The sequence below is a fragment of the Oxyura jamaicensis genome, chromosome 4 (assembly GCF_011077185.1).
Source record: "Oxyura jamaicensis isolate SHBP4307 breed ruddy duck chromosome 4, BPBGC_Ojam_1.0, whole genome shotgun sequence".
NCBI lineage: Eukaryota > Metazoa > Chordata > Aves > Anseriformes > Anatidae > Oxyura > Oxyura jamaicensis.
In genome coordinates this window covers 8,367,883-8,388,421 of record NC_048896.1, presented here as the reverse complement: position 1 = coordinate 8,388,421, position 20,539 = coordinate 8,367,883, and the positions used below count along the sequence as shown (strand labels likewise).

Sequence of the window (20,539 nt, the reverse complement as noted above, 5' to 3'; positions counted from 1 at the left end):
CAAACATTTTGGAGACAGGGACTTTTTTTTTTTTTTTTTTAGTCAAAGATTTAAATCCATCACCTGCTTGGAAAGTATTTTGCAGCAGTCAGGGTCTGCACCTGAAGGTGTGTGTTGGTTTGACAGGTTCACTCAATTACCTGATGTTTCTGGCTGAAATTTGAGAGGGGATGTATCGGTTTTTCTTCTCATCTCCTCGGTGATTTTCATGAGCTGAAACATCAATTGCACTGCATCCATTAGGTCTCATTCATGTCTCTGATCATTTTTGGTATTGTGAAATTTTTATAAGTTACATGAAACAGAAATCCAGTTAGCTCACTTTTACTCAAAGATGACATAGTGCAATCAAATGTATATTACGCTATACTAAAACATATACTTACGTTATACAAATAGGTTGCAAAGTTCATTGACAAAAATCAGCTGAGCGATTCGCTTCCACCAACCCCTGTGTACTAGACACCATCCAGGTAAGTTTCAGTAAATACAAAATATTTGCCCCAAAGACAGCACTTTGCAAGACCGCTGTAGTTATCAGCTTCCCAGTCTGTTGGAGGGCAAACTGAACAATCCAGCGAAACTGCAGATCAACTCTGCTGCAGAAGCCAGGATGGCTTTTAACCTCAGATTCCTTTTAACATTGCAGGTCAGCGTTACCCATCTCCATCTCCCAAGCAGTCCCCCAGTTTCGCGCCAGCTGCCCCTGCTGATGCTGGCAGCACTAGTTCTGCTTCATCCCTGTCTGGTGGAAACTCAGAGACATCTCATTGCTGAGAGAGTCTTAACATGTGTCCAGGCTATACAAAACGTACCAGAGGGCCTGAGTGCTACCTGGTTCATGGATGTAGCTGCTCAGCTTCTAAGTCTGTCCAAACACATCCTCCACCCTCTCCGTCCTGCAGAAGTTTTCCCAACTGACAAAGTACTCCTCTCAGAAGGCAACCCCCAGACCATTTGCTTTTATGCCAGACTTCACCGTTTGGTGCTTTCTTCATTGCAGGGAAGCACCTTTTGTCACCTCCATGCCATTAGCAGCCCCGCTGGCAGCACTTCCAGCGTACAAACATAGAAAGCCATGTCAGTGCATGTGTGCTGGCAGATCCCTCCATATCCCCATCTCAGGCTTCAAAAAGCCTTGCAGAAAAAAACGCCCCACAGGTACTCACAAAAGGAAGGGCACCTCCATCCTTATGGGGAATTGGATTAAGCCAAGGCAAAGGCTTCTACGGACACCTTTGGGCCTACCAGCCCCAGCGTGAGTCCTGCTGACCTGAGGGCACATTTTGTAACCACATAGAAAAGCCTCCATCCAAATCATTAAAAAAGCATATTTTCTAGCTGGTTTTGGTCATTCTGCTCCTCTTCATCTCATCTGCTCTTGCATCTAATTCTGCTTTATTTATTTATTTATTTTTGTGCTTGAAAATATCTCAAAGCAATAACACAGGGTGCACTGGAAGCTGCAAGGCAGCATCTCCTGGCACCAGCTCTGGTGCAAAAATGGTGGGTATCATACAAAATAAAAGAATAATCACATGTATACAAACACACACGCATGTACACACAAGGAACAATCCCTTAATGATGCAGACCATTGACAATAATATTTAAAATCAGCAGAAACCACCACTGAGAAAAGCTCAGAAAAGCAGTTAAAACCTGTGCAGTAACTACTGAACAAGAGAAAGTCCAAAGTGGCTTTGCTCTTGAAGGCTGTAGCTTAAATACACTTCAGAAAAGCCATGATTCTAAATTCCTACATTTGCCTGTCGACAGCTATTTCATCTGAGTCAAAATTACCATTCTGAACTGCACAACTCCCAGCGCATCTTCAGACAAAGAAATAATCACATGAAAATCAGAAGACTGTAGTTAAATTTTATTTATCAGTTCTATTGTTAAATTACACAATCAAAGTCAGTGGATCGGCTTGTAAATCTACACAATAAGACAGCATCTACAGTGGAAATCAGTGGAATTTGATATGATTATGACAAAACGGTATCCTTATATTCGTACATCCCCTATATACAATAAACAGTATACACAAAGAAAATGCAACTAGTCTCTGTAAACCATGCACACCACAGCATAAAAACAAAATGCACCTTCTGCAACAGGCCCTCCGGCTCGCTCAAGGTTAAGTCCTGTTTCCAGCAGTGCCTTTCAGTTTTAAGAGCGCATTATTTTCCCCCATAAAAAAAAAAAAAAAAAAATACAACCGAGACATCATATTGGCAACTGCAGATCTCATTTAAAAAAAAATGCTGTACATGGCATTATTCTCTTTTCTGAGTTGCTAATGCAGGGTATTGGTTTGCAGCCGTGCTTTTCCTTTGCCCCAGGCAGGATTGCTGCCCACCCAGGTCGCAACACAACGCCAGCTGTAACGCAGCCTCCGGCTAACTTAGGCACGGAGCCTTGAGATGTTTTTAAAGCCTCCTTCTGCATTTCATGCCCCCTGCCCTCTTTGTGTATATAGTATTACAGGCAAAAGGAAGTAGTGCAAGTGAGCCTTGTAAGCATCGTGTATATCAGGACAAAGAATGCCGTTTTCAGGTGCCTCCGTCACCCAGCACCGGGCGGGAGAGCCAAGCAGACACACGCGCACCAAACGCGACCGAGCACATGGACAGAGATCACCCAGTGCAAAGCTCAAGAGCGCCGCAGGCTACGTACAAAATTTCTGAACTTGCTGAATTTATAACCAAAGCCTTACAGAGCTTTTTTTTTTTTCCTTTTTTTTTTTTTTTTTTTTTTTTTTGCATAGAGATTATAGGAGCCCCTCGCCTACAGCCCCATCTCCTCTCCCTGTTGGTCTTGGTGAGCCTGGTCCTGCTGGGGCCGATGGGGCAACAGCTCCAGCTCCAGCAGTGCCTGCATCCTGTTTCACCATGCAACTTTCTCATACTGTGTAACTATGGCTATGGTAATACTTGTTTCCATCGTTTTTTAGTCATTGCTAGTCTGTCGTCACTAAGAAGGGCTCAAGAGTGTAAAAAAACAGCCCTATTTTTATATTGTGTAGCAAAGATTTACTGGAAGTAAATCCTAATTCAAGTGTAAATCTACTTCTTCAATTGAGCAATTCTCTTTATAATATTGCTGGGATTAGAGATTTTTATGACTTTTTAAAGATACTACACAAATATCCGCAACACAATTTCATCTAGTTTATATCACCAATTATTAAGGAATAATAAGTTCAGCATTATGTATTCTAATAGGTAAGAAAGACCTAAAATTAGATACTGTCACAAGATTATAATTGGTAAAAGGCTTTATGAAACATGAAGATGTGCTGTGACTTCTCCAGAACGGTTAAAATCATATTGACCTGAAAATTTCTGGAAATAATGTCTTTAACATTGGCATTGAGTTCAGAAATGCATTTTTTTTTTTTTTAATATGAGTTAGACCAAGCTTAAAACTCTAAACAGCAGTAGGTAGAAAAAGTTTAAAATTTTAAATATTTATATAACTAGAGAAATTACTTCTATTCCTTTTAAAAGCCAATATTATACATAAAACTAGTCAATATTCTTTCTAGACCTTTACTGTTCCCTTCATTGTCCATTCATTAACTTGTTAAATATCATAAGCAGTTGGTGCCCTTTGAAAAGACATAATTAAATAAAATTAAGATAAAATCAAAAGGAAAAGGTTTTGCTCATATACTGTATTGTGAGAGTATGTTAAATGCTCATTATTAGGAAATGAGTTTGCTTCCCAGATAGGTTTCAGCAGAGCATCAAAAACATTTTCCAGCATCCCATTTTGTATTCATAACTAATTTAAGGATTTTTTTTTTAAATAAACGTCCAAGCAACCATTTCCGATGAGCTTACTTGGCTCCTGTATTTCATAAATAATCCAACAAACCTAAAAAGGACAATTTAATTACGCACTAGGATTAAGTGTTCCACGTACAGTACATTTACTGCAAAGGCAACTGCAAAGGCAACATTTTAACCTCTTTTTGCTTCAAATATTTAAGAAGCTTAATTTGTCTGGACTACTCTGTCGGCTCCGATTTGGGTGTTGGGTTGGGTTCTGCTTTGCTTTCGGTCTCCAGCGAGTCTCCTGAGAAGCTCCCCCCACTACCGCCGCCACCGCTCCACGTTCCCTATGTAGTCAGTGCTGGAGCTGTTTTCGCCCTGCTCTTTCAGGTGCGCCTGCTTTGCCCTCAGGATCTTGCGCTGCTCCTGGCGTTTCCGCCGTGCTTCCTGGTGCTCCTTCTGCCGCATGTACTGGTACCGCTGCAAAAAAAGGTCTTTTGCATAATCGTACAATTCCATGTCTAAAAAATTGAGGGCCTCGATGCGCTGCTGAGTCTGCTCGTCTATCTCCACGCTGGAGGCCCTTGTGCTATTGTACTGCGTGAACGGCGAGATGAAGTTCATGTTAAAAGTTTTCTCAAAGAGATACTGAGTCTTCCTTTGAAATTCAGTAAGGCCGAAGAAGGCCATGCGTTTCAGGTTCTCCTTGGCACTGTCTAGCAGAACCTTGTTTCTCTGCTCCTCTGGCATGACCGACAGGTTGTAGCATCCCACCAGGCTGAGATCGGACAGCATGCGGACCTGGCGGTTATTGGCGAGGTTGTAGGGGCAATCCATGAACTCCTGGAGGGAGCAGCCCGACCAGTCGTCCCCCGTGTAGCAGCTGGGCAGCTCCTCAGTGGTCGGGGATCGCCCATCGCAGACATGCAGGGACGCTTTCCACGTGGCTCCTCGCTGGACGTGGCGCCATTCGCTCAAGTATCGGGAGACAGGGTCACGCAGGATGGTGATATAGTAGAAATTCCTGCAAAGGGGAGAGAGAGAGGCAGAGCATTTAGTCTCCTGCGTCTTGAGCACACGGCATATTAACAATCAAAATCAATAGAACTTGGAAATGCACTTAAGATGCTTTCAGAAACCCTGCTGCAGAGCGCTCCTCTGTGTGCTCACCTCTCCGAGGTGAAGGATAACTGAACAAAGTCCCTGTGGGGGAACAGAAACGGTGATACCTGCACATGCGTTGCTCTGCTGAGCGGGTTTGCCTCTGCACAGGCTGCAGGGAACCCAAAGCTTCCATCTGTGGTGGGCTGCCCACGTAGTGACATGCTCACGCTGGGCATTAAGAGATGCCCTCCCATGACCCACGCTGTCATTATCAAAACACCTCCTGCGGTGGAAGCCCGAGCCCAAGCAGGCAGCGGTAGCTCTGGCTTTTCCATGGCCACACCACTCACACCCCCCTCCAGAGGAGCAGCGCAGGCCACTCCCCGGTCTTGTGGGAGCTTCATTTGAGAGGAAAGCGTTGTTTTGTGCACAACTGAGCTGGGGTGACAACTTTCTGTTGCCTGCAAAGTGCTGCTTGTATGACTTGCCACGGTGAGCAGCTGTGGGTCTGAGCTGCGCAGGCCCTACAGCAGTGCTCTGCCTGCAAGGAGAACGTTTCCTGTAAGACATTCCCTTTCGCAGGCCAGATAAATGGGGTTTCCCCAGAAGACCCAACCTCCTTGAACTGAAACGAAGATCCCAGAAAAGCCCAGGCAAACAGCATTTTATCCTCCTGCTTTCACCTGGTACAAAGATGAGAGAGGATAGAGAAGTGAATAACAGGAAATTAAACGGTGCATTACTGTGCCTTCTAACAAAAAAATACTCCAAGGGAAGGGGAGGCTTTTGTTTGCAGCAGGGAGGTTGCATGCACGACTGCGACATGACAGCACGTGCCAGGGCAGCACCAGAAGTGCTACGGGCTGGACGTGGGGAATGTCCCTGCCCAGTGCGCAGAGATAGCAGGATGCCCTGCCACACGGTACTGTCAGGGTAAGAGTGATCTGCTTAAGTAAAATGAATTGAAGCAGCTCAATAAGCAAATTGCCCCACCAGGGAAGCTCACTCCTCCAGGATGAGGACACAGAGCAGCGTGTGCCCAGCAGCCCCCAGCCCCAGGCTGGGACTGCCATGTCCTGGGTGCTGCGTGAGGAGGAGACGGGGTATTGCTTTGCTCTCCAGGAGACATCGTGGCTGGCCACCCGCAACCAAGCCTTTGTTCCCCATTGTTCCCTTCAGCAGAAAAGCCACTAGATGTCAATGTTTAACAGAAAATTGTCTCTGGGTGAACTCAAAAGTGAATGGGGGACAGGAAACAGGGAGAGTCACCATTCCCCTTCTCTTTTAGAGCATCCAAGCTAATAAATGATTAAATAAATGGAAAGTACAATAAACTTGCAAAACCAAATACAGCCAAGGAGCCTGATAAAGCATCAGTGGCCGACACAACGGCACCTCATGTCTGGAGAGCCAGGACGCCACGACCAGCACTGCCATGTGTTTGCAGGCTCACCCTGGCGCTGCTGCAGCCACGCTGGGCTCCGAGGGCTTTGAACGCAGAAGCAACCACGTTCTGTGAGCCAAGGCCCCTGCCATGGTCCAGAGGAAGGTAATTTTTCCCAAAGCATCATTGCAAAGTGTGGGCACAAAGAACATCTCCAAGGCAAACCCAAGCCTCTTCTTTAACAGCTGCCAGAACTCCTCGCAGCTGGATCCAGGTTACTACCACGCTGCGCTAAAATAATGACCTGATCCCTCAAGCAATAACAAGTTAGTACCATAGCTGTGGCATGCCTATCTATAACATATAGTAGGAAACCTTGAATGACCAGAGGCTGAAGCAAAGCCCTGCTCACCCCTCTTGTACCAACCAGCCCACTTTCGCACCATCAGCGGTTTGAGGAGGCTGGGAGCAGAGCGGGATGCAAGAGGGATACGGCCAGCAAACCCACATGCTCTAAGGTCATCACAGCAATCGATGGGGAGTTAATGCAAGAAGGAAAACAAACCCCGAGCCAAGATCGATGCAGTGAGCATTTTATCATAGCTCAAATTCTTCAGCCTCTCTCCTTTTGTGCTCTTTGGTCACAGGCAGTGACAAAGTGCCTCTCTTTGCTGCTATTGTAAAAACACAAGAATGAATAAAATGTGTATGTCGGTGGAAGAAACTGTGTTGTAATGGATCCCCATCACCCCAGGTGGCCGATCGCCTCATCCAGGCAAGTGTCTCCATCGGTACCTGTCACAGGAAGCTGAAGGAGACCAGGTGGAGGAGGCTAAACAAAGCCGCTGGCTCGGCTCCGTGGTGAGGATGGACGTGGCCGGGCTCCCCGCAGCACCACACGGACCCTGTACCTCTCCTGCTCTGAAGCACAGTATCCTACGAACAGGCCCAGCACTACACTTCTTTGTTGTGCCATGTCATACTTTGCTTTGTCAGCTGCTGGGCCAATCTCAGCTGTCTTGTGCATTTCTCCCCTTCTTCAGTCTCCCTGTTAAAATTCTACTGGACAAGGCACCATTCCTTTTGGGAACACCAGCTTTTGGGTTAGCCCCAAGCCATACTGATCAAAGTTCGAAATCATGGCAGCTCCAAAAAAAGCAGCCACGCTGCTGTGCGTTGATCTGAACTGAGCTTCAAAAAGTCACAACCGCTTTAATGCGCCATCGAGTAAGAGCTGTGCCAGAGACGGGTTCGGCCATCAGTGCTTAGAACATCCTTCTGCCGCAACTGGGAGGCAGATTCAAAGCTTTGCAATTATTTTTAGCTCTGTACGTAACAGCTTGTTCCCTCTGCTATCTTAACAAGGGGGTGTTGAGCTCCTGCCCATTCCTTGAAGCTTGTGCTTCAGAGCCCGAGACAACATGTTTGCAGGTAGAGCTCAGACTTCCCTGTGAATCATCCCTCCAACTTAAAGAACTGCCCTCTTCCGAAATACAGGTTTCCTAACAAAGTTTAGTTGGATGCCTATGAAGCAGAGAACAAAAGTTGCTCGCAGGCAACTCAGAAAGCAGGTTGACCCTGGGGCCACCAGGAATCTGTGATGGTATGACAGGCACTTGCTCCTGGTAGCTCCCTGCACACAGCTATTTCCTGAGGACCCGAGCAGCCCCACCACGCTGAGTTTGCTCCCTATGCTAGGTCGACTGCTCTGCTCATCACATTGCTGCAAGGTTAAAGTGAGAGCATTCTGGGGAGCAGTGATCTATTTGCACAGGATCCATTTCTGTAGAGGAGCTCAGAAAAGGTCAGAGGTTCTCTTCAGATAAATGCCCAGCTAATGGCTCACACACCCTCCACCAGGGTGAGAAAGCTGAGCCGGGGAGGCTGTGATCCAGCGGGTCCCACACCACACCACTCCTCTGCCTGGGCTCTGATTCAGCTTGATGTGCAGCCCTGGCTTCTGTACCTGCCCTAAAAGAGCAAAAAGCAAACCAGCTCCCAAACCAGCCCTGGTGCTGCCTAGAAATAGGAAATTCTTGGTGCTTTCGTGCTTCTACCATGTGTGGGAAGATTTTTGCTAAAAGTGACCAAGCAGAGCATGCAGCCTGTGCACAAACCTGCTTTCAGCTGTCCAGTTCCTCAGCCCACAGCAGCCCCCTCTCTTTCCTGCACAGCCCTCGGAGAAAATAAGAAGCAAACTGAAACCTCAAAGAGCTCCGGTGATTCTCTCTGAGGGGTTTATTGCGATGGAGCCATCTGCTCTCTTTGAAAGATAATTCTGTGGTCATGTAGTGCATCTGTGCCATGCCATTCCCCACCTTCCCCACCTCTGCCTAGCGCAGGGGCTGAATGAGAATCTTTTTTTATTTATTTTTTCAATCTAATGATTTTTTTAAAAGCATCCTTGTAGCAAGCTTCTAAAAGCAACATTAAAGGAAAAAAAAAAGCAAATTGAAGTCAAATTGAGGAGGTGTGAACCCCCAGGGGATGACAGCACTGAGTAAAGTCAGAGACTTCAAAGCACGCAGGGAGCTCACAGCTCTCTCTCTCCTGCTTTGCCACCCCACCATGAGTGGCCTGGCGAAACTACTGAGAGCCAAGCAACCGGGGGTCTGAATACAGCACCCGTCTAGGGGCTTCACCTATTGCAGCTGCTCCCAGGGAAGGACACCTTAACCCCAATGGAAAGGCTTCAGACCACTCTGGAGTCCAATAGAACACTGATTCCACAAGGACTACAACCCGGGGGGGGGGGGAGTTTGGCTCCACCCATATGAGCCCCTTTAGGTCCTGCTGGTGCCAAGGCAGAGGAGTATCGATCTCCGTCAGAGGCTGTTTAATTGCTCTTTGAGGCAGAGGAAGACTGGAGGTCAGGTGCTGGCAGCTGCCATGCCCTCAGCCTGGAAACCTGAGCCTGGCTTGATGGAGCCGTGAGCTAAGAAGCACGGGATGGAAGCTGAAAGCTAACCACCTCCTCGTTACATCCATTAGTGTACGGATAAGCAGGGGAGGGACCGAGTGACCTTCTCCCATTTCCCCTAAGAGATGAGGCTGTAGCAAGAGGGGCTCCCAAAGGCTACAGAGGGGGAGAAACCGACAGCCCTTGCACAGGGACCACTGTAGCCCTGTCACCCCGCTCAGGCTGTGCCTGGGGAAAAGGTAAAGCAACAAAGCTTTGGTGCACGGCTGAGGAAGCAGAGCTGTGATTAGCAGGGGGAAATACCGGGGCAGGCCCAGTCTCCCAGCAAAACTAAGGGTACCCTTTAAACTTGCTCAAGCACATCAGTTTGCATCTAGGTCAAGCTCATCCAGGTGGCAAGCCTGGCTAAGGCGGTTTGGACGTGCAGATGGGCTTGTGCAATGAATGGGAGGCAGTTTTGCTTTGGTTGAAGACGGGGGAGAAGGGGAGATCTGGGAATGTTTCCTATTCTAGGAGATTTTGTTTCACAGCAGGCCAGCTTACAGACTTTGTGGTATATTAACAGGGCAGTGCGAAACCCCGCTACACCGCAGGTGAGGACAGACCTTTTGAAAGGAAAGTTTCCTTTGAAAGGACAGGGCAGGGGCACAGGGATAGGTGAGATTTGTATCATGTCCAACAGAACAGCAAATAAAATTAAATAAAACCCTGCAGCAGGGATTCTGCATATGAAACTAAGGATTAAGAACTGAGCTACTGAAAAAAGAAAAATAACCACAACTCGGCACCGTGCAATGTGCAATTAACTGGAATTGACTTAATGGCACAAGGACGACCAACGTCCTCACCACCCTCCCCATAAACTGATCGTGCATCAGAATTAAATAATAAATAAATAAAATTTATAGGAGTATTCTTTTCATCTTTAAAAGCTGAGCTGTTGTTTTGTTTTTGTTTTTTTGAGACAGCAACTTTTCCCCTTCTGTAGTTCATCTGATGAGAGGAAGATGGTCCTACACATGGGTCCACATCTTTTCTTTGCTCCACCACCACACCAAAACCCTGCTGCAGCAGGCTCCACGCTCTTCCCTCATCCTGCACCCTGCACAAAAGTTTTGTGCATCGCATAACTTCACAGCGTAGCTATGGAGGGTCAGAAACACCAGCGGTGCAAGTCTCGCAGCACCACAGGTTAGAAATCCTCCACGTTCAACTCCAAAGCTGCCAAAACTGATGTATTTTAACTTTCAGTAGATGGGGCACGAGGCTGGCGTGGCGTGGGTCTCCCTTGCCCATCCATCATCCCTAGCACGTCTCCAGGAGAAGTCAAACTCAATTGTATCAGGCTGGGTGCCCAGAAAGCCTGGCTCCCAGCAGGTGAGGTTAATTCCCATAAAGAGTGGCCCACTGGGAATTTGATCTGCTAATACTGCAGATTGTTCCTCAAAGAGAAATACCCCTGCTGCCTCGTTTGTCAGAGGCAGGCATCTGCTTGGAGATCGCTCAGAGAGAAGCAAAATGTTCATTTAACACCGTGACTCACTCTAATCCTTAACAAGCTGTATCACCTACAGACACAATTGAAGGGATGGGGTGAACATCCTGGTGACAGCCCTTCCTGCTCTGACCAAGCACGCTTGGGAAAACCCCTCAATTCGTAAACCCCCCAGACAAGAGTACCGCTTGCCGGCTGAGAGGTGCCCACGCAGGACAGTTTGCAGAGGCTAGGCCAAAATATTTGGCAAGCTCTCACACACATCGCTGGGAATCAAATGCTTGCATCTACTCCAGATTGGTCCCAGATGCTTCACATCAGTGATTTGGATGACAACAGAAGCAGAAGCTGAAAAGCATCACCCACCCACTTCCCACAGTGCTTCCCTGTGCTCCCAGCCCAGCAGCTGAGGGAAGGGCCCCGCTGCCGACTGGCAGCACGGAGCAGGGCTGCTGTGCTCCCCAGGAGCTTCGGGAGGAAGCATGCATGGAGCAGGATCGTTGGAGCCGGTCTGCTGCCCTCACCTTCTCTCTCCCCTCTCCCCTCCCTGCCCCGAGTGCACTGGGTGCCTGCTCAGGGACCCAGCCCTGTCTTCTCCCCAGCAGCCTCGGTGCAGTGCATGCAGGAGGCCGGGAGCAGGGCTGCTCCTATTGCTTTAGCTACGAAGTGAGACATCTCTTCGTTCCGTCATTTCAAACCCAATGCCCAGATCCACCTCATCCGAAATTCGAAGTACAGCAAAATCTAGCTGTATAAATGATGCCCTATTAACATCCTGAAAGTGCAATGCAAACTTTTTTTTTCCTCCACGAGCAGTCCCTACAGCAGCGGCTAACGCCACCGCCTGTTGCCATACTTGGCAGAGGTGCTGCCAGAACAACAGCATTCCCTTTGACAGCCATTTATAAGGTTAAATATAAAAATTACGGGAAAGGGGAGAAGGAGGAGGAGAAAAAAAAAAAAAAAAAAGCTCTTCTCTGCAGCAGTCTGCAAAAGTACACACACATGGACTTATATTCCTTTACTCTGGTCTCAGTATGGCACAGGAGAATCATAACATGCATTAGCTCAGAACAAGGGCCTGGGAGGAAAGGAGATAAGTATTTCAGTGCTGTGAATTAAAGCCTTTAGCAAATGTAAATTTACATTTCCTCTAAGTAATCATTATGTTTTCACTTCTATCAGCACCCAATGAATCACAGAGATGTTTTGTCTAGAAACACTAATGGTGGGGGTAGGAAGCCAGCAGCCTACCCACAGTAACTGCAGCAGGAGAAAAATGCCAGAGGAACCCATAAAAAGGAGCTGGATTTTGCAAGAGCAGCAATTACACCAGCCCATCATTGCCCATGAAATTATCAAATGGGAAAGATTTGCAAAAAAGCAGCACTTTAGGCACAGAGGAAGGCAGCATTTGAAGATTTTTTTCAGCTCAAGGTATCTGTTCATATATGTGCAGAGCTGGTACCTGGAACACAAGTATATTGGAAATAAGGTTTTAAAGGAGTAAAAGATATGCAGCCTCTCACACACACACGCTCCCAGCTACCCTCACGCACAAACTAATTGTCCACAGCATTGCCTGCGCAGGGGAGAGCTGCCCTGCAGATTTGCCAGAGTGGTATTAATTTCATAATTGCCTGTATTATTAAGATCTCTGCAGGATACCCTTGCACACAACCAATTCAGCAAGAACTGTAGCCTTGTTCACTTTCTTTTTTTTTTTTTTTTTTTTTTTTAGTGGTGGATAAAAAGAGAAGCAAGCTTCCATTTTTAGACTCAGCAAAGAGAGGAGTGACTCAGCGGCTGGATCCATCCCTGAAGTCGCCGCCTCCACCCAGGAGCCTCGCACGGGAAAGGTGGCAGCGCCCAGTCCCAACCCGGCCGATGGGCTGCAGGGAAAGGGGCTGAAGCACCTGTTGGTAACCCCCATCGCCCACCACCACCTACCCCGAGCAGCACAGCTTCCCACCTCATTAACTTCATTACACGATAGAGGCGTCTGGATGGAAGGCGGCGGTGGTGCCGAGGCAGCCCGCTCTCGCTCTGTTCTAGGACCCTGGAGCTGCACGTGGGAGGTGAAACCCAGGGGAAAGAGAGGAGCTGGCAGAGGAGCCCCAGCTAAGAGCACGTCGCGCTTCCCCTCTTGCTAGGTGCTGAGCTGTAGTGATGCTGAATTTGTGGGGTTTGCCCCCTGCGGCATGCAAGGTCTTGGCTTTTTGAAGTGCCTTTCTTGCCAGTCAGTTATTCCTTAAAAAAGAGGTTGCAGAGCACAATCCTGCCCTTAATACACACTAGGAAAAACGCAGGTGTAGGTGATGTCTTTTGAAAATTGTCTGAAATCCACACAGTACCAGGAACACCTTCCCACTCCCCGTGCAAGGAAGCACGCAGAGGCTGGCAGCCCCATCCCGTCCCCAGGAGCTGTGTCACACAGCACCTCCCCGGCGTGGGGCCGGCACCTCCCCGTTCTCTCTTACGGATTCATTAAAAAGCACGGCAGACCTCCCAAAAGGCAGGCTAGGCTACGGCAAAAGAGCTGGTGAATAACCACAGGATGTTGCTATAAATCACATATTTACTACAGTATTTACCCTATCTAAATGCTGTTGCAGGAATTGGCTTCAACTTGTAACTGATATTTCTGTGGCCTGGAAGATAGAGGTTTGCAGAGCCGACACTCCATAAGCAGCGGTTTACAGAGATGGAATAGTGGCAGTTTTTCATTTTCCAGAGTCCGCTCACCCTTCCAAAAATCTTAATGCCTCATTGATTCATAATACAGTACATAAAGATTTCATTTTTCCCTGCCCACAGTGATATATTATGGAGGCAATCTATTTTGCCACTGAAAAGTTTGCTTAGTAGAAAAATTTGGAGTTTTGACATTCAGGAAATTACAGTCATCTGTAAAGCACGATTGATATGCCAAGGCTAACATTTTCATTGCACTTATGGAGCCAGGATAACTATGCTAAGATATTTATCATATTCTAAAAAAATCCAGATTCTTGTTTATAAGAAGTGTATATTTAGTATTAAAGAAAAAGGCTTCATCCTTACATTCACACACATTTTAGACATGCCTTAAACGCGCTAAGCCACATATCCTCTGGCCAGATGAAAACACTTGAAGAATTTAACAGAAACCAATACTTCAGAAAGTTTCTGCTTCGCGGGGACTTTTCAAGCAGCTGGCACGCAGCCGCACACGCTGCCACGAGGAGAGGCACAGAAGCAGCGTGCGGGATGGGGACTGCTGCTCGGAACCCGCCAGCAGCAGCCACACAAGCAGGACACGTGAAAGTAAAGATGAGTGAACCCTGCGCACTTTACCTCTAAGCTCTGCTGTTAATATTGTCTAGGAACAAGATGGTATAGAGGGTCCCAGGCTCAACATGACACATGCATTTGTCTTTTTTGTGAACGTGTGAATGCGTATTTAGAAGCTGTATCTATCCTATTTGCTCAGCACTCACTGCAATTTCCTGATCACTGCTTGAACCACAGTAACATGCCTCCCAGCTGCTTCCTATACAAAAACACGTACTGTTCAATAGCCCTGCCCCAACACTTGAGAAATCTTGGAGCTTTCAAGATCGTACACTTTATCTTCGAGAACGTCATGTATCCCACAATGGGGAATTAACTCCAGAGCGGTGCTTATAAAATCATTTGTTACTATATCAGATCTAAATCAATTCTCCTCAATAATACATAAAAGATCAAGGTTTGGCTCATGTGAGAAAACGTAAGGCTGATGTTCATTCCTGCACAAGCCATTTGCAGATAATCTCCCATATGCCAGTTAACGTAGCTCATGATAGGTTACACAAGGATGCTTTTAAAATCAAAATCGAACGTATATACTGTGTAATAAAAGCACATTAATGCCACTTACATTTTGCTTGTCATAATTATTGGACATCCAGAAATGCACAGAAGAATCTTTCATAGTCTTTCTAAAATTTTGTCAAAGGAAAGCATCTATTGAAAATGTATTTGAAACGTAATTAATGAACTGATACTAATATATTCTCATTCCTATTGCTGAAAGGGGCTGAGGAATGGACAACGTATTTATAGCTGCAGCTTGCTACAATTTTAATTTCAGCTTTCATTGATTTCATTTAGCACCACGAGACTGTATAATGAAGAAATCTGTATCAATTGAAAATACCAAGTGTGCTCCTGCCCCACTAGGGCACTTCAGTAATATCACGTAATGAAAGGGGATTCTCATTTAATTGAATTGGAAATGAAACACGTATTAGCTAAGAAAACTTAATCAGCGCAATAATATTAAAATGGGCCACTCAGACAAACTATTCTGATTAAGTCACTTGCAAACATTTCTGTAATCATCACTGAGACTTGTGGCGTTAATGATTTAAACTCACTTTTCTACTCCAGGGAACAAAACTGTAATTTCATGGTAGACAATTAGAATATTTTAAACCTTCTCCCACACACTACAATAGTGTCTCCTGGCAAAAGCACAGGACCCAATCCTGCAAGGAAATGTCCAGAGCCTCACCATAGAAGAAGCCTGCATGAACGTCAGCGTGTCGTCAGACTCTTTGATTTAAGCCAGGAGACAGCCCAGAAAGCACCTCTTGTGCTCACTTGGTGGTGCGCCCTCCTGAAGTACTCACGGCAGCTCCTTTGCTGACTTCATCTTTAATCTTGACTAGTTGCTGATAGCACACACCAATGCACCGTAAAGCTGTGAGCTTTAAATATCTCCCAGCAGACCAGGATTTTAAAAAATCTCACTCACCCATAGTTCACATAAAAGGATTTAAAATGTTCACGGAATAGCAGAATGCATTTCTAATAAAACTTTGCCGATGTATTTGTTGTGCCAAAGCTCAGCTGGGAGACGTTTTTATTTCAGCTAAGCAATCAAGAATTTCCAGATATCACAAGAGGAGCAGCACATCCTGTTTCCAACGTCTGCTCGTTCCACCGCATCCATTTAGTAAAAGCATGTTTTACTTAGTCTGAATTAGTTACAACAATGCCCTTGGAGAGGCACTTTTGTGGAAAATGACACTTTTGCCTCTTACACAACGCTGACCCATCGCAGGGATATGTCCATCACGTTGTGTCGACAGCAGGACCGTGTACACAGTCCAAGCGTGTGACATGCCTGGGAAGCAGAGACTGAGCTGGCAATACCTAATCAAATGCTTTCCTGGTGGTCAGCGAAAGCATATTCAGTGCAGATATCAGCTACGACACATTGCATTTTTACGGATTTCAGATGCCTCCTACATTGTTCATTAATCTCTAGCATTAAGATGTTCAAAATCCAATTTTAGGACAGCCAGAACCAAATTCTGTTTTCACATCTTTTCAGTGCCATGGAGCAAACTGCAGCCGAATTGGCAGCTGCACTGAGGTCACTGCAAAGCGGAGACAGCAACCTGGGCCCGCCGAGGAGAGGCGCCCAGCTCCCTCCTGCACGAGCTGAAAGGGTGACGACCGGCATTGCTGCGCAAAAACCACTCGAACGCACAGCCCACAGACAACACTGTTTGCTCTGCCTCTCTCACAGTGAGAACACCACAAAGATGGACCAAAACCTGGCCTTTTCCTGAGCATCCTCCTGCTGTGATTCTTAAGCCCTGAGCCTGCTGCGCTCACCATCCTCAGCATCCCAGGCAGAGAGCTAACCAAACAGACGGTGCCCTGAGCCCTTGGCCAGACCAGCTGGAGAAGTCTTGCTTAAGATAGTCGGCATATCCTTAGAAACACCTTAAAAACAAACCGATTGCAACTGAAGCCAAAGCAAACCTACCAGCCAGAACACAAGCAGGAGAGGCACCACCAGCCCAGCCCCAGCACGACCAGCCTAACACAAAATAAACATCTGGTCAAGAAGCATCCCTGAGTGAAAAAGGCTGCAAGTCACCACTTTGGCATCTCTGTCCAGGCTGCTCACATTCCTACTGATGCTAAAGGGAAGCAGACAGATCTAGCTAATGTTCTCCTCTTTGAGGACTTTCTAAACATCAAATGAGCCCAAGCACTGAGTGAGTGCATTGAATCAGCAGATGCTGTACTTCATCCAATAAACCACTAAAATCCAGTGTTATTCAGAGAGGTTCGCAGGTCCTTCCAAAAGAAGCTGCAATTGTTCCCATCCCTCCACCCTACTCCTCAAAATATGAAAAAATGGCAAAACACTCCTCCATAAGCAGCAGGAGATGGTTCAAAATGGCATCATTCTTATCCCTGAGCATCTTCTGAATGATTTTCAGAAGACACAGTTCTACTCCTGCATGGATTATATGCTGGCTAAAGATGTGTGTGACATTTTAATTATCAAGTACAAATGTTACTGCAAGCAAGCAATGAAACAGATGGTGTCCTGAATTTTACAGTACGGCCACATTTTCCAGCTCAAATTTACAGTTCACCAATCAGGGAGCTTCAAGCCCTGACTTCACCGCGCTTCCCCTCACCATCTGAACCACTGCAACCAGAGATGCTGGGAGTGCAGCTCTGGGAACAGGACCACAACACAAGTCAACTTCCCCCAAGTAAGCACATGATCTGTTTCCAACGAGGAACCAAACCAGAGCACAAATCTATACACCTCAAAAACACGGCATGCGTGAAGTGGGAGAGTACCATTGTCTTGGAGAATGAATAAAGAGATGAAAGAACAATTGTCCTGCTCAAGGGAGCAAAGGAGACCTTGCTACTTCCACCTCAGTGAAGGACTTCGTGTGTTTAACTCCGTGCTTCCTTCAGTGAATCCTGCCTGTATCAGCTACCAGCCCCCAGATCTCCTCCTCTTCCCCTCCAGTGTGTTCCCCAGTCCTCTTGAAGGGAAGGGACACGAGTGGACGTGTGTCCCTTCAGGACCTGTCAAGGCAGAGTCCCACAACACCACGGGATCAGAGAGCAGCATGCATTTCTGTCATGCATTTCTTTTCCTCCTTTGTTACCAAAACCTATCTGTTTATATAAATGGAGAAACAGGAGCTGCAGGAGAACGTAAGTACAAGTGTCACGCAACATGGAGAGGGGGAAGGAGGACTTGGGGTCCCCTTCAGCTGACCACAGCTCCCCAGGCATGTTCAGCTGTTTCTGCACGTTATCCGTGATGGATAGCCACAGACTATAGAGGACCCTTGTTGGGCTGGATCTGTCCTGTGGCTTTCCGTAACCTCTTACTGAATACAATGAAGAGGGTGAGTGCTCCTGGGCTTACAGCGCCGTGGCAAACAGCAGGAGCTCATAACCCAGCTCAAGCAATGCAGGAGGAGACAGTGTGTGTCCAGTGACAGTGGGGAGGGAGCTGCAGCAGCTTCCTCAGAGTTCCAGTAAGAAATAGGATGAGTTTTTGGCTATCACTGTCCTCCTTGCAGCCAGGCTATTTCCCCTGTCAGGCTGAGGAACATGCACTGCCCTTGCTGAAGGGGCTCCTGATATAACAGGCTGTGGCAAAACTTCATCTCTGAGAGCTTTCCTAATAGTCTGCTCCATTCGTCTTCACTACTGCAAGCCTAAAACACAAAGGGGAGCCACTGCCTGGGCTTACGGCATCACAGCTGTAATTACCACGAGGAAACATTTTCTGGGAAGGTGTCCCAGAATATAATATGCTGAACATTTCCTCTCGCCACTCACAGCACTGAGTAATAACCCCTTCTCTCAACATCAGCGCTCGGCTGCCTTCCAGCCACCTCTGGGAGGACAGGCACGCGCTCCTCGCAGTGTCTCCAGGGATGGGCACGGGGCAAAGCTGTTCCCACTGGCTGCTCACAGATGCGATAGCACAGCCATCCCTCACCTGACGGCTCACTTCTTAACCAGAGGGTGAACAATACTCTTTCTTCTCTCCCATTTCACCTTGCAGACATTCCCTGTGACATGCAAGTACTTGTGCAAAGACAAGTGGCAAGGTGAGATACTGTACGGCCAAGGCACAGCCCCTTCGGGACGCCAAGCTCTTCCCATTTTGCTTAGCAATGCATTCAGGAACGGAGTTTTGGATGTGTGGGGGCTGACACCAGCTCCGCAGCCAGGCAGTGATGCTTAGTTCACCCTGCTAGCTGGAAAAGCATTGTCCTACGAGGGCTTTGCCTTTTGCACACAGACATGCTTAATCCAACAACGTGCTGGCACCCAGAGCTGCAGGTGGTGAGGTCCGTGGTGCTCTTCCAAGCCCACCTTGGGGACTTCTTCCTTAGAGGGAGGCAAACAGGGAAGCTTGCAGAGCTGGAGGGAGCCATGGGCAGAGTTTGCCTCGGAGCACAGGTGCTCTCGTGAATGCTTCTCCCCTGAGTAGTAGGGAAGCCCACATGGGTCTTTGTTACCAGGGAGAGAAGCCAAAGCGCCGGCTGGCACCACCGACCCCGGGGTGCAGTCTGCTTTGCAGCAGATCGATGCTGTCTTGCTTGAGCTCAGCAGACGGGTGCTCCAGAGGATGAAGAAGTGCATCAAACAGTGCAGGTTCTGCTCAGTCACGCCGGCAGCTGGATTGCTCCGATAAATAAACCTGAAAATCAACTGCTTCTGAGTGACAATGGCCTCTTCCTAGGTGTCCATTCCTAGAGGGGTTAATCTAAACCAATCTAATTTCTTCCTCAAATTGCACAAAATCCAATAAGCGCCAGGCAGCAGTGTCTTTTCCCATTTAGCAGATTAAGAAACTGTGTTCTACTGACTTTATCGGAACAATTCATTCCCACGAAATTACACTGGGTTTTGAACCTGAGGTTGATACACTCCATTATATCCGCAGGCTGAGCCATCCGCTGAGAGGCCAGATTAATGCACTGCCAAATGCCACCTGAGCAAGGTTTTCTGGTGAAGCGTCCAAGCAGGGACGCGGACACGAGCAGCGGGGTGCAAAAGGTCTCCCCCCTGCTCGCGGCAGCTGCGATTTGTGCCAGGGCTCAGCAGCATCTTTAACTACATCTCAGCCCCACTGTCATTAAAACCGCAGCACCTGCATAACTCATTTCAACGTACTGAGACTGGGCTTCTCTTCACATTATTTTAAACAAAATGACACTTTCTCTAGACACTTAAAGGCATCCCAGTCTCATCGCATCAACAGAGGAAGCATATTTTTTCTGTTTATGTGAAAGGTGATATTGGATGCATCATACATTGAAATCATTTGCTGGCTTCCTCTCTCAACATAAATAAGAGGAAAGAAAGTCAGAGAAGATTGATTTTAAAGATGTATACATATGCATGCCCATTCTCTAACCTAGAACATTATTAAATTCTTTCATATATTCATGTGAGAACTGCAAAAGATTGTGAAAGTAGAGATGCTATCATTCATACTTTCCCCAAGTAAGGATTAGGGAGCTTTTCTTCTAATAACAGCTACACATTTGAATAATACACCCCCATCCAAGCTCTACTTAATACCAGCCAACACACGTGGGGCACACAGCTCACATCCCAGTGTTGTGGCACAGACCTGCCTGCAGCCCAGGAGTTGGACCTGGCTGCCCAGAAGAGCAGGAGCAGGATGGAGCGGCTTTGCTGGAGCAGCTTTGCTGGCGCAGGGCAGGCGTGGAGCACATGCTGAACGTCCACCTGCTGTACAAGGTGCTACGGCAGCAGCCCAAAGAGTGCAAGACTGAGCAAGAGATCTCTTATGCTTGTCAAAGCTTTGACCTTTTCACAGCTATTAAATGCTTTTTAACTTGTGCAGCTTCCACAGGTCTGAGCACCCTCTACCAAAAACGCAACCCGTGTGCCCCATCCAACCGCTTCCCAGCCCCAGCAGAGCTGAGCCACAGCCAGGCCCCACCTAAGCTACGCTACCCAAAGGCGTTGCAGAGATCTGCTGGATTGCAAGTGATGCTAAATTCATC

The 20,539-nt window shown here is 47.2% G+C and overlaps 1 protein-coding gene across 1 annotated transcript in view; it reads right to left on the bottom strand.

Annotated features, from left to right (window-relative positions):
* Positions 1-1,869: 1,869 nt before the first annotated feature.
* The window catches only part of HS6ST2 (heparan sulfate 6-O-sulfotransferase 2), a 128,939-nt gene continuing 110,269 nt past the window's right edge, over positions 1,870-20,539 (bottom strand). The window contains exon 2 of the mRNA XM_035324787.1: positions 1,870-4,806. Within this exon, the coding sequence (XP_035180678.1) occupies positions 4,104-4,806 (703 nt within the window). The 3' untranslated portion in view covers positions 1,870-4,103. The remainder of the gene's footprint in view (positions 4,807-20,539) is intronic.